This window comes from Cynocephalus volans, chromosome 7 (genome assembly GCF_027409185.1).
Source record: "Cynocephalus volans isolate mCynVol1 chromosome 7, mCynVol1.pri, whole genome shotgun sequence".
Taxonomy (NCBI): Eukaryota; Metazoa; Chordata; class Mammalia; order Dermoptera; family Cynocephalidae; genus Cynocephalus; species Cynocephalus volans.
In genome coordinates this window covers 145007494-145021996 of record NC_084466.1, presented here as the reverse complement: position 1 = coordinate 145021996, position 14503 = coordinate 145007494, and the positions used below count along the sequence as shown (strand labels likewise).

At 39.4% G+C, this 14503-nt stretch overlaps 1 protein-coding gene across 4 annotated transcripts in view; it reads right to left on the bottom strand.

Moving 5' to 3' along the window:
- ATRNL1 (attractin like 1) overlaps positions 1-5618 on the bottom strand; it is an 819545-nt gene extending 813927 nt beyond the window's left edge. For all 4 annotated transcript variants that reach the window (XM_063102060.1, XM_063102061.1, XM_063102062.1 and 1 more), the window contains exon 1: positions 5007-5618. In XM_063102060.1, the coding sequence (XP_062958130.1) occupies positions 5007-5299 (293 nt within the window). In that variant the 5' untranslated portion in view covers positions 5300-5618. The remainder of the gene's footprint in view (positions 1-5006) is intronic.
- Positions 5619-14503: the final 8885 nt, after the last annotated feature.

Here is a 14503-nt window from a genome sequence, read left to right as displayed (position 1 = left end):
GGATAGTCTTTTCAATAAATGGTGCTGGAACGACTGAATATCTATATGCAAATCTAAAATTACAAAACTTGTAGAGAAAAGTCTTTGTGAACTTGGTTTAGGCAAAAGTTTCTTAGATGTAACACAAAAAAGCACAATCCATAAGAGAAAAAATTGATAAACTGGAATTCATCAAATTTAAAACTTCTGTTCTTTAAGTGAATAAACAGACAAGCACCAACCTGGTATAAAATATTTGCAAATGATATATCATATATCTGATAAAAAACAGATCCAGAAAACGTAAAAACTCACCAAATCAATAATAAGAAAAAATTGTTTTAATGTGCGGAAGACTTGAACAGACAGCTCACTAAAGTAGATATACAGATGGCAAGTAAGCACATGACAAGAAGCTCAACATCATCACTAATTCAGGAAAAGCAAACTAAAACCCAATGAGATACCACTCACCTATTAGAATTACTAAAATTTAAAAGACTAACCATACCAAGTATTGGTGAGGATGTGAATTAACTAGAGCATTCATACATTGCTGATGGGAATGTAAATAAATGATACAACTAGTTTGGAAAACAGTTTGACAGTTTCTTAAAAAGTTAAACAAAAATCTTCCATATGACCCAGCCATTTCGCTCTTAGGTATTTCCCCAAAAGAAATAAAAGCATATGTCCATACAAAAACTAAAGTTCAAAGCAGCTTTGAAAGAAATAGCCAAAAACTGGAAACAACCCAAAAGTCCATCAGCAGGTGAATGGATAAACAAATTGTGGTATATACATACACTGGAAACTATTCAGCAATAAAAAGAAATAAAATACTGATACACCATTAATCAATCTCGAAATAAATGTGCTGTGTAATAGAAGCCAGAAAGAAGTACATAATGTATATGATTCCACTTATATAAAATTCTAGAAAATACCAACAAATATACAGTGAGAAAAAACAGATCAGTTAGTTGCCCAGGGGCAAGGACAGGCAACAGGAAGAAGAAGGGATTACGAAGGGGCGCATGAAAACTTTTGGGTGCAATTAATATTTTTATGATATTGATTGTGGTGATAGTTTCAGAGGTATACACATATGACAAAATTTATCAAATTGTACATTATAAATTGTACATTTTAAAATGTACAGTTTATTATATCAATAAAGCTCTAAAAAATAAGGAAAAAATTAACTATTATAATTGTAATTAAATACTTCACTTTGAAAATACTAAGGAAAAATAGTGCAATAAGAGTATATATATAATAAGGAGTAACCTAGTCTGAGTCAAAAAAGCCTCCTTTAGAAACTAGTATTTAAGCTAAGATTAGAAAGATGATCAGTAATTATCCAAGCAAAGACCAGACAGATAAGAGGATTCAGAGAAGTAACAGCCTGCGTAAAATTCCCTGAGGCCAAAAGGAATGTGATACTTCCAAGGAACTGTAAAAGATCAGTGCAGAAGAAAAGAGGGGTGAATCTAATCTGCTATAGGAGCCAAATCATGTAGACATGGGTCCTTAAAAACCATGCTACTACAAGTAACATATTTTATCAATTCGGGATCTTAGAAACACCCTATTTAAATTACTTTTAAATTCCTATTGTGTGATTATATATTTTAATAATGTTAAAAGAACCTGTGGATATAAATTATCCATTACAATGTTACACATTCAATTTAACTTTATAGTTACTGACAGTTCTCTGCAATTAATAAAAATGATACCATATATATGCATATAATTTTTAATAGTGGTTTAGGAAAAATGTTTATACATTTTATCCTGCCCCTTTTTGTTTCTAACAACTTGATTCCTGATACTTTATTTTCATTTTGCTGTCACTGAAAATAGAATATATAGTTCCATTATAAACGTGTGAAATTTAGCATTCAAGTTTGACTAACCTAAGAGGTTAAGAAAAATTACCCATATACATTGAATAAGATTTAATAGCCAAGTTTAGGAAAAGATTCAGTAAACATGCTTATAATATTAAATGTACACTTACAAATAATTCACATTATAGTGAGATATTTTCCAGTCTCAGAGCATTAATTTAGGTTATTTTGTTCATCTAAGAGAAATTAGAAGTCATAGGTTCCAAAGCCACATTAGCAAGAAAATGTCTAAGTGAGAACACAAAATATAAATTTATATAAATACAACTCTCAACTACTTTACAAAAATAATTGTAAAGAAGTAGCTTCTAAAAGAATATCATTCATTCAAATAGATTGTAACAGAAAGTTTTTAGCCTAACGCTACACTCAAATAATTATAATTCCAGTTAGAGTCTATCATACCCTTGCCAATTATATTTCAAATGGGCACTGTCCTTTCTGATCCTCAGTCCTAAATCCTTTGGTCAAGCTCTAGCTGAAATCAGTGTTCCTTTTGTTTTACCTGTGTGAGGGATGGCTTGTGATTCTTGGTGTTTTATTCTTTTCAAATGGAAACAGAGAGAAGACTGGGATCAATGCTAAGAGAACTGAAGTACCACTTTTGATACTATATTTGCTTCTGCATTTCTTCCCCCAACCATCAATCTTCCATCCTAAAGAAGCATTTGAAGAATACTTTTATTCCCCAGTGAAACCCCTATGGTAGAAAAAAAGCCGTTACCATGGAACCAACCAATTATTTTTGACACCTGCTTACCAAGATTGATCATTTTTGTTGTCTGTTTGTAAGGTTGCTATCCTGCAGTTTAGTAAAAGATTTTCAAGATAATTAATGATGTGAGAATTTCTAGTTAAAGTCTTTCCCACTGTGTTATTACTTCGAATGTCAGATAAAACAAGCCACTATCTTTAAATAAACCTTTCATTGTTTAGCATGTACTTTACCAGGAGGAATTCCTTTCCTCTAAGTATGATTCTTCTCTTTAACATTAAAAATCATGTTTTCTTTATCCCTCAGAGTATATAAAACAAAATACAGATAGTTGTACCAGTTATATTGGCTGTAATTAACAGCTTGTATTCCGCAAAGAAATTTACAAAGCATTTACCAGCAGAGCATAATGAATCATAGGAAATAACAGCTTCCAAGAAAATGATGAATATTCATTGATTAATTCAGGGATTATTGTTGTTTAACTACATCTTTATTAAAAATCTATTATTTTACTCACTAATGTATTTTGTTTATGAACACCATAAGCTAGTTTTAACTTGATCTGTGATTTTATTACTAACTGGGACAGCATCTGCTAGTGAGGTCATAGGCTGGAGATCCAGCTGATTAACAAGTTACACTACCATAAAATATAGATATGAGCTTCTCAGGACCACAGCAATTTTTGTCCTTTTTTAGACAGACATAGCTAATCCACTCACACAAAGGCCAATATCCCTAAATTACATATGAATCAGGAAATCTTCCTACTTATGTATAAAAAGATGTAAAAAAAAAAAAATGGACATAGGTTTCTTCACTGTTGGCCACCAGTTTTATTATCTGTTCAAAATTCTCTCTTGCGAGGTGAAGATGCTGGCTGCTATTATCATAGCAAAAGTTTAAGAACAATTAAGTAAAAAAGGCTATTAAGAAGCACAATTTCAATAAGATCTCTTTGATCTTGAAACACTTTTTAAATTTTCAATTAGCACCTCTTCCATATTAAAACATATATATATATAATTTTTTTTTAAATCTACCATACCATACGAACTTGTGAAAGTATGAACCCTGGAAACATTTCGACCTATTGCTACAAATGAATTTCATAAAACCTCACTTCAAGACTTCACTTCCCAAAAGGTATTGCAAACTTAAATAGTAGAATCTACCTAAAATTTAAAAGTGTCATTTAAAATATGTACATTTTTATGTTGAGTTTTAAGGGGCATTGTTTTAAGGGGCATGCAACGGTAAATTTTTTTTATTTTTAAAAAAGAAAACATACTGTTTAAAATTTCCGGGAAATTATCCTAGAATAAATTAAGAAGATGAACTATATTCTGACTTTTGCCCAAAATACATTTCAGCTAGATTCTGCTACCATCCTAACAATAATATTAATAATCTACATAGTGTAATTTCAGAGCCATAAACCAGCCAGCAAACTTCATATTAAGTATCTAGAAGGCTAAGAAGCTGACTTTCTTAATGACTGTTGTCTGCAAGTTGTCAGAATGCTACTCTAAATAAAGACTTCCAATAACTTATGTGCTGCTCTCCCACACCTACCCATTTATTTTTATATCAGGCAGGAATGCAATAAACATCAATCAATAAAGTATCTTTACCTTTGGAAAGCAAACTCCTTAGGCGCCTTAAGCTTCAGACAAACCAAAGTGGTGTTCCCACAGGACAGCTGATAATGAATTAACCAGTTGGAAAAAATCATTATCTTGATCATACAAAGAAGTCCGGGTACCTCATCCTTTTATCTAACCTAAAGTCACCCTTGTATATCTCAACTCAAGACTGTCCTGCCAAATTCAACATATAATATTCGCTAAAAGTACTTATTCTGATTAAAGCTGGCTGGTTTGGAATCACAGCTTGGCTCTTACGACTGTGCACTATGATTACTAACTAAACTAAAATGTTAGCAGGGGTCACCTCTGGAGAGAAGAGAATAGAGGAAGAAAGAGGTACTGGTGGACCATAACTTTGAACCTTTACACTTCTGTATTTGGATATTTTGCAATGCGCACGTATTTCATGAGTTACTTGCACGATTTCTGATTTTAAAATATTGTCCTAACACAATGGTGTTTGGCACTGTAACTGGGAGTGAAAGTGTTCTTGCTGAGCAGGGGGTCAGCAGTCGCTGCGGACACCTGGAACGCTCGGGAAAGGCTTCGCTCCACGTCGGTCAGTGCTCCGCGCGGGCCCGAGCGCCCCGCCGCCCCGAGCGCCCCGCGGCCCGGGTGGCTGGAGGGGCGCAGCGCCGGCCCCGCTCCCGCCCGCTCCCCGCCCGGGGATCTGAGGCCGTGGCGGGGGAGGCCGCGACCGGGACCGGGCAGGGCTGAGGTTCGGGGTCCAGCAAAGGCACTTACTTGAACCTGCCCTGGCAGTGCTGGCACTGGTCCCCCACCCAGCCCGGGTCGCAGAGGCAGGTGGCGTTGACACAGCGGCCGGAGAAGCAGGAGCCGGTCCTCTCGCACGGCTTGGACTGGGACACCTGCGCGTAGAGCACCAGGTAGAGGAAGCCATAGCAAAGCAGCCAGCTGTTCCCGTCCAACAGCCAGGAGGAGGCGCCCCCGCCGCCGCCGCCGGCCGGCCGAGCTCTCCACAGCCCCGGGGCGGCCGGCTGCGGGGGAGCAGTGCGGGCCCGGCTCCCCGGCTCCATCTTCGCTAGTGCCCCTGCCCGGCGGGGCTGCGCTCGGAGCGCGGGCAGGGACGCTCCCCGGGGAAATTCCGGCCGGAGAAAACCTCGCCGCTGCCGCCGCTGCTTCTCCTCCTCCTCCTCACCGGCGGCTGCCCCCGTCCCGCTCCCCGGTCAGGAGGGACAGATCCCCACCGCTGTCGCCTCCGCTCGGCTGCCTCCAGTCGCACTCGGGCATCGCCACTCAGTCTCCTGACCTTGTCCTCAGCGGGCAGACCCCACAGCCGCGGCGCCCTGGGCCGGGTCAGAGGCGGGGAGCGGGCGGCGCGAGCTGCGGCCGGCGCTCCGGAGGGGACCTGACGGGGAGGGGGAGGGGACCCCGCTCAGCCCCGCCTCGCCCGCGGCCCGCGCCAACTGCCTCGACTCCGAGCGCCGCGCGCCCGGTGGGGCGGGGCCAGAGCGGGAGCCCCGAGGTGGATGCGCCCAACGCGGACGGGGGTTGGAGGGTTGATGGGGAAGCGGCGGTCAGCTTCGCAACCCCCTGCCCGTCGGCCAGCGAACCCCCAGCACCCCTCTCTCTTCTGGACCGTTAGCCAGTCGCCGGGGCTGAGGCTGGGGCCCGTGGTGCGTTGGGACGCCGCCTCACCCTCGCGCGTGCCCACGCTCCCCCCCCCCAGCGCCTCAGCGCCGTGGTCTCGCCCCGCCGCAGACAGAGACCTGGGACTCCCTCCGCGCGCGCCCACCCCGCCCGGCCGGCGCGAGAGGGGAGCCTGGCCCCTCAGGTGTGGCCCGCGTGCCCGCCGTGCCCTTCCCCTCGGCGCGCCCGGGACGCCCGCCCCATCCGCACCGCGGGCCTCCAAGCCCCACAAATGGAACATCGGACGGGCTTCGCAGCTTCGGCAGAAAGAAGCCCTGCCCGTCCGCGGTCTTCAGCTGCAGAAGTGCAGCGCGCTTTCCTAGCGCGTCCCTCTTCCTCCGCCCGGTCTTCCTGCCTATTTCTTCTTTTTTTTCTTAAAAGAGAAAAACTCCCACAGCACACAAAGAGCTGAGCATGTGCAGCAAGCAAAAGTCTTAAAGGCACCACAGTCCGACCGCGTGGTGGGGTCTGCAAGGACTGGGAGGGGCGAGAGCGTGGGGCTGCGAGGGTCGCTAAGCCGGTTCCACGGAGGGACCTCTTCAAGGGGGAGCCATTTCTTCTACGGAAATAATGATTCCCCCGCCCCCAACAAAGAACTGCGAGGTTCTGAACCCCTAGCGCTCCACCCCTTCCAGACGCTGCCTCGGAACCCTAAGTATGTCCTTTTCTGCTTGTCAGTGTTTCATCCTCCATCTGGGACAATATTCTGCCTTGAAAAATATTGCGACATCGGAGCTTTTTTCAGAAGAGCAGAAATGATGCCCAGAAAAAGAGCCGTTTTCCTTCCTCAGCTGCAATCTTGCTTCTTTAGATGACTTTCCAAGATTTGATGGCATATGCTGAAATTTTTGCTTTGTACTTCTGTGCCTTCTCTAAACAGGATTTTTATTTGAACCCTTGAGAAAGGAAGCCAAACACAAATTGCAGCCATGTATCCTCGAGTTACAGCAGTGTGGCTGGAGCCCCACGGAAGAAGAGCAGGCAGTATGAAAAAGAATTTGAACTCTACGAAAGGCGTTTCTGACAGCAAAAGGAGAAAAAGTTTCAGCTGTAACCACACAGTCATAATATTATTGTTAAGATTCGGTTCATGTTTATTTTGGTTATAATGTTCACCCGCGTCATCTCTTTTAATCTCTATTATCTCCACTTTGCAGATGAAATCCTCCATTAACCCCATTTTGCAGATGAGGAAAGAGACTCAGAAAGGTTGAAATGCTGGTCAATGGCCAGTTAGGAGCATGTAATAAACAGAGCTTCAAATACTGGTCCTATGACTTCCGTGTTTTTCCCACTATTTATTTACCAGCCTGATTCTATTAGCAGGATGCTTTGTTCTTCCTTTGGTGACTAAAATATGTGTTGGCTTGGTTTGCAAATACCTGAGCAGTGACTTAAGGAGGAAAACAAAGGTCCAGAAAGAGGTGGCTCCTTTGCAAGTAAAAAAGAAAAAGGAAAACTGTGATTCTCATTGGTATAATAAACAAATCATAATTTCCACCTCATATCAGTTCCAGCAATGTCACCGTGAAAACTAAAATTAGGAGCGCACCTTCTTTCACATCTTTTCCACATCAGAATGCCTCTTAAGACTTCTTGAGATGGGGGAAGAAACGGAAGAGAACCACTGTATTAAGTTTTTTTTTTTTTTTTAAAGATGACCAGTAAGGGGATCTTAACCCTTGACTTGGTGTTGTCAGCACCATGCTCACCCAGTGAGCTAACCGGCCATCCCTATATGGGATCCGAACCTGTGGCCTTGGTGTTATCAGCACCACACTCTCCCGAGTGAACAACGGGCCAGCCCTAAAAAAATTTTTTGAAAGGAGTTTATTGTTCTGTATCAAAGCTTTTAATTTCCATGCCTATGAAATCCAGAAGAATTCTCTCTAGTATCAGCTATATATGAACAATCTCTGCTGCTTTTCCATTCTTCTTTTGCCAGCCAAAGTTTAAAGTCAGCCAATCTATCTCACATCTAATGTAGAGTCGCTTTCAGACATGTGGAAAGTGGCCAAGCTCTTAAAACTGCCAGTGAGTGTGAAGGTAATTCAAAGGGTGCACTGGAGTCCCTTTAACAAGAAAGAGAGATCACAGATCAGCCACATACTGACTGTAGCCTATATGTGAGCAAAAGGTTTGCCCATTAAAAATACTTATCTTTGAATTGACTAACCACTGTAATCAGCTCAATACTTCACGTTCCACTGAAGAACCTGCAGCCCCACAGGCCACCTCTCAACATTACCTTTAGAATCAAGCTAAATATATTAAAATTATATAAAATTGCTTTCATAAGGATCTCACAGAATTTCTACTTACCCTATATTGTGTTTCTCTTTCAAACTCTTTTAGTCAACACTTACTGAGTAACAATTATAAATTTAAGCAAGAGAAAACAAAGATGAGTGAAGCATAATTTCTACCCCCAAATAAGCTTCTTTTCTATCAGGTTTACTAACCTGTGAGCTCTTTATACAGATGAGTGTCATATATTTTACAAATGTAGAGAGACAACTTAAATGATTTAAAATGGTCACACAAAAAGTCAATGACAAAGCTTGCCTAGGATCTTGACTTATGTTTCAGTATCTTCTATGATCAAGAAATTTTAAAATTCCCACCCGTTATTAATATTATTTTTTTCCTAAAGAAATAGAGTCAGCATCCTAGGAATGCTATATGACACTAAAATAATTCATAGTACTGGTAATGGCAGTCATAAATCTAGCAGAAAGATGAAAATTTACTCCAAGGAGGTAGTGGGATAAAAGTCAGTTATACTGAAGTAGGATGAAACTGATAAGATCTCCAAGGGGAAAGATAAGAAAAGTATACATGTTTTCTCCGCAAATAGCCTTAAATCAAGACCTTGGGGGGAGTGTTTCATTTTTATTCAAACCACTTAACAACGGTATTATAATATCATGGGCAAAAATCTAAGACTTCACATCACCAAGTTGTTTGAAGGAAATTCAAATGATTTTTTTAAAAGAGCAGAAGTGATCAATCTACTAATCTTTTGAATGCTGCTCAAAAAGTAAAAGATTCTGTTTGAGCTAATGAACCAAAACAGACCCTTCTCGGTTGCTTGATTGAAAAATGATCTTTACTTTGGTTATTGTTCATCCACCATTTGGTTCATATGAGGCTTCTTAAAGCTGCCGCGAGAGTGAAGGCTACAGAAAGCCAGGTCCCAAGAGCCAGAAATGCATTCATTCAAAAGCTTGGCACAGCATTTTTAAGATACTAACAGAGCATAAGTGGTCTGCGGTCGGTGTGGTTACACGGTAAAGAAAAACAAATCAAGTTTAGGTACTTATTAAAAAATTATTAATGGCATTAAAAATGTTTATATGGCTGTGATCAGATACACCACCATCCCTCTCAACATTCTGCTTTCTCTTGGATTCATTCTTTTCTTCCATCGGTTTCTCTTGCTGTCACTCTTATAAACACACACATACACTCTGATCCTCCTGCCAATTTTTCTACTTTAACTCATGACAAACATATTGTTATAAGTAAATCCAAGGAAATAAATCCAAAGATTCTAAATTCACTATGCTGGGCTAAAACATTTCTTTTTGAACTGCAAAATAAAATGAGCATCCTTAAACTTTTCATCCTAAATATTTAGATTTGTTACCAAAAAAAGTTGATTGCTAGTAGTCAATTGCAGAAATTTGTCTTTTCTGAAATTTAATTCGACAAAAAATATGAGTGAAGGCTTCCTGTTAATTGTACCAGATTAAGTCTGTGCTTTTACCTCTGCTCCCTCCACAACTCTACCAAAATGACAGGAAAGATATATCTTTTAGTTTTTTTAAATATATAAAGTCATATCATTTCTTGGCCTTTTGGCTAAGATGAAGTGTAAAGATACAAACTCACAATGACAAAATGAAAAAAGAACCCAGTTGTAGATGAGAGGTAGCAATGCATTTGGAAGTGTCAATGAAGGAGTAAAGTGAATGGAGATATGAAAACTAAAACGTACATGTCTGCAGAGATGAGTAACAACAAGAAACAATCCTGTTTGCCATGAACAGCCCAGGAGAGCCTCAGGACTCAGAGGTAAGTTACCATGGAAGACAGAGGTCGGGCTGTAGGATGAAAACAAGAGGAATGGTTGAGGGCAGAATAGGACCCATAGTCCCCTTCCTCACCCCAAGTACCTACAGACTACCCCAACCCCAACCCTGGCAGGACGTTTAATCTCTTGGGAAATCAAATCAGAGACTCCAGACTTGGGACACCAGGAATAACAGAAGGAGGGAATGAAGTACACAGCTGAAAATGGAGAAATTAAGTGAAAATCTACATATTACATGGTAAAATTTTGCCGCCATCTTCTCCTACCTGTTCTCAGAGCACCTATAACCAGCTAAAGAGCCCTCAGGCAGAAAACTGAAAGATATTGATCTGCAGAAGTAGAATGGTTCCAAGACAAAAAATACTCCCATTTGGAGTCACACAACCAGATGACAAAAGAGCCTCTAGTCAAATGATGACAAGTGAAGCCTGCTAGTCAAAGCCTTACTGGATCATTTTTTCCAAGATTCCCTCTTAAATTAGGCCAGTAAAGTTTCACTAGACATAAAAGATAGAAACCAAAACAACAAATGGCAAAAAAGAAATTAAAGGAAACAAACTCAAGTGATATGAAAATATTTGCAACCGTAAGATATTCTTAAAAAACATAAAGGGACAATCAGAGAACAAAAAAATAAAAAATAAAAAATAAAAATAGACTGCAATAAAAGTTTGGAAAACAAAGTCTAGAAAATCTTCTAGAATTAAGAATGAAAAGGCAAAGAAAGTTTCTCCTTTATCACAGAGGAAAAAAACTAAGAAAATTAGAGGATGCACTAATGATTATGCATAATAGATACTATTTTAAAGTAAGTATTTATAATATGAGTACATGTATTAATGTGACAATGCATTAATGCACAACATATATAGGAGCAGACAAAATTTGTTTTATCAGTTCATCAAAGCATTAACGTAAGGAAATTTTCCAGAACTGAACTAAGCCACCAGATAAAGAGCCACCATAGCTTAAAACACTGAGTAAAAAGTCTCACAAATGATGGGGGGGGAGGCAAATTCAATGGATTAGAAGTAAGAATAGCATTAAAATTCTTTTTTTGTGTGTGTGTGTCCTTTTCGTGAGCGGCACTCAGCCAGTGAGTGCACCGGCCAGTCCTATATAGGATCCGAACCCACGGTGGGAGCGTCACAGCGCTCCCAGCGCCGCACTCTACCAAGTGCGCCACGGGCTCGGCCCAGCATTAAAATTCTTAACAGCAAACTGAATGCTAGAATTAAGTAGAGATATAAGGGAAAATTATTTTCAACCTGGAATACTATACCCAGCCAAGCTATCAATCAAGAATGAAAATAAAGACATTTTCAGACATACAAGCATTCATAAAATTTATATCTCATTGTACCATTTTTTAGAAAACTACTGGAAAATGTAATAAAGGAAGAAGAGACTGAACATAAGGGAATCATGAAGGAATATCCCAGGATGACAGACAGCTGTTCCCCAGGCCAACTCAGCAACTAGAATAGAAGACGAGGGAGGTAGGCATCCAGGGAGAACATGGATATGAATATTTGGAACTGTTTGAGCTTTTTGAAAAAAATTAACAATGTGTGACAGATCTTGGAGTATTTGGGAAGAAATGGAATAAACACATAGAAACCTAAGCAAATGAACAAAATGAAGCAATAGTTAACTAGATAAAAAACAAAAAAATGAAAGCCTGTACAAGATGGCTCAGTGGTGACCAGTATTTACTTACATAGTCATAATAGGGTAAACACTGACCATTGGTTCTACCAAAAAATTATAAAATCTATTTTTAAAAGATAGAAGGAAGTAAATGGTAGTGCTAAATCCTTAATTCCTTAATATGAAATAATCATATATCCAAAATTGATAAATCTAGAAATAAGAGTATAATCATAGTACATTCAAGAAAAGATCTGAAAGCTGCTTTCTCTTGAGAATAGGGGAGAGGGGCAGGAAATGCCACATTTTAGTATAAGGTTTTTAGTACTCTTCGAGTGGTTAAAAATTAAAAATTAATTCTAAGAAAGACAAAAATAATAACTAAATAGATACGTGGGTTTATAAGAAAATAAAGACAGTGGCATGGAGCCTAAGGCTCATAAAAACCTGGGTTTATTAGTCTGTTTCTGTTCCTTATGATGAATATCAAAAACTGGGTAATTTATAAAGAAACAAAATTTATTTCTTACAGTCTTGGAAGCTGGAAAGTTCAAAGTCCAGGGAACCCATCTGGTGAGGGCCTTCTACAGCTACACAGAGTATCACATAGTGAGAATGGGCTTAGCAAGAGGGCTAAACTGCCCATTTGCTGTCCTTATAAAGCCATCAGAACCTTGCCTATGACCACCCATTAAACCATCAACCCATCACTGCATGAATGGATTAATCTGTTCACTAGGGCATGGTCCTCACAATCTAATCATCTCTTAAAGACTCCACCTTTTAAATACCATAATTGGATTTCCCATCCTCTTAACACTGTTACAGTGGAGATTAAATCTCCAATACATAAACTTTTGGGGGATACATTTGACCCATAGCACTGGGTTTGCTTTCTAATTCTGCCACCTATATGCCGGTTACCCTTGAGTGATTAATTAACCTCTCTGTCTTAGTTTCCTCACATATACAATGGAAGTAGCCAAGCTACCTGTCAATGTCCATTTTAGGGCTGTGATGAGGGTTCAAACAGGATAATCATGAAAGCACCTAGTAAATAGTAAAGCACTAAGTGAACTTTGATGTTTAATAGTGATCAAAAATTATTCTTAGGAACAGAATTCTTTTCCCATGTGAGGGAAAGAATTATTAGAAGAGTTTTGGGTCAATACAAAAACAAACAAACAAAGAAACAAATAGGCAGAGCTATAAGAAAACCAGATAATTTTAAAGATGGATCTAGCCCAAGCTCTTTATTTACCAAGGCTCAATAAAGTTAAGTGACTTGCCCAGGGTCTCATAATGGGTAAGTGGTAACTGATGCAAAACTAAACCAAACAAGAGGACAGCCAGCCAAAGAATGAACCCTGAACCAAAAACTCCTAACCGAATGAAAGCTCACCAGAAGAGTTAAAGGCAAAAATTGAAAACCTAGCACAGAGTCTGTAACATAGCAGATTATCAATTAATATCAGTTGACTGATTAACCACAGTTCCTGCCTAAGCATAGAGAAAAAAGACAAAAAATAGGCATGCTTAAAAAAAAAAAAAGACAAACAAAAACAATTAGAGCAGAGTCAGCAGCAGAATTCCTCTTGAAAATGGAGTTGTAACAATTTAAATTACTGAATCAGGGAGGGTGTGAAAAAGGAAAGAAAACAAAGGAAGAAAGAGAACAGTCCAGTATCTGACAAATGTGTCAAGCAGAAGCGCCTAAATGTGGCTAAGTCCTCTCCTCCTTGGGATAATTTTGAAAGAAATGAGGGCACAGGGAAGAAAACAAGGTCGGGGGTCTTTTCTCCATTCCATATAGGAAATTTCCTCCGTGAAAAGGGGGAACAAAACCCTTTTTAAAAATACAGTTCTGTCAATAAAAATGAACAAAAGTTCAATTTGAATCAAGTAACAAAAAATATCACACTATTTTATTTTCAGAAGTCATCATTTATCCCTAATAGGTAATCCTAATTTCTCAAGATGACCTGTATAAGAATCACTGCCCTGTTTTGTATCACTTTAAATCCAAATAAACCAACTTTAAGAAGGGTCATATACTGAAAAATAGCGTCATTGAACACAAAGACAGAGGTACTTGTGATTCTGAGAAATAGAAAAGATTGTTTTGGTTGTGAGAAAATCTAACAACTGCCTACAATCAAACACATAAAGGATTGCCCACATATAAATAAACCAGGTAAAAATTTCTATAAACCTTAGCTAAGTTGAGGTTTGTTTCATGCTCCCTCTATTTAAAGAAAAGTCAGTCACAGTAAGAAAAGCAGAAAATACTCCAAAAACAAAAGCTCCCAAGCAAAATAAACAATTCATAAGAACAATAACACACTAGCTTTGAGAAAGCTGCTTGGGGTCCTGACGCAGGAAAATATGTTTATGTTTATAAGGAAAGCATGAAAGAGAATTATGGACCCTCTCATCAGGAGAGACTAAGCCATCAGGATGCAGCGAGGTTTCCTCGAACAGAGCTCAAAGACAAAGAATCACAGAAGAGCATGCATATTAAAAAAAGAGAAATATCTGACAAATGATAGCCCAGCCCCACAAATCCAGATAACATGACATTCTACTTATTAAAAACATCAGTCTTGGAAGACTTCAGGCACAGTAATTTTGAAAATGTACACAAGTAAATTAAAACCAGGCTCATGATTCGTCTTATTGTAAGTCCCTCACCCATATCCCTCTGCAAAGCTGATGTGAAATTCCAAATTAAACAAAAAAGAAAAAGTCAATATGGACATTGCTGATTTTCAGCAAGAGCCTCAAGTTTTGCATTTTTTAATTGGAACGTAGTCTGAAAGTCTTTGTGCTTATGAAAAAGACATAC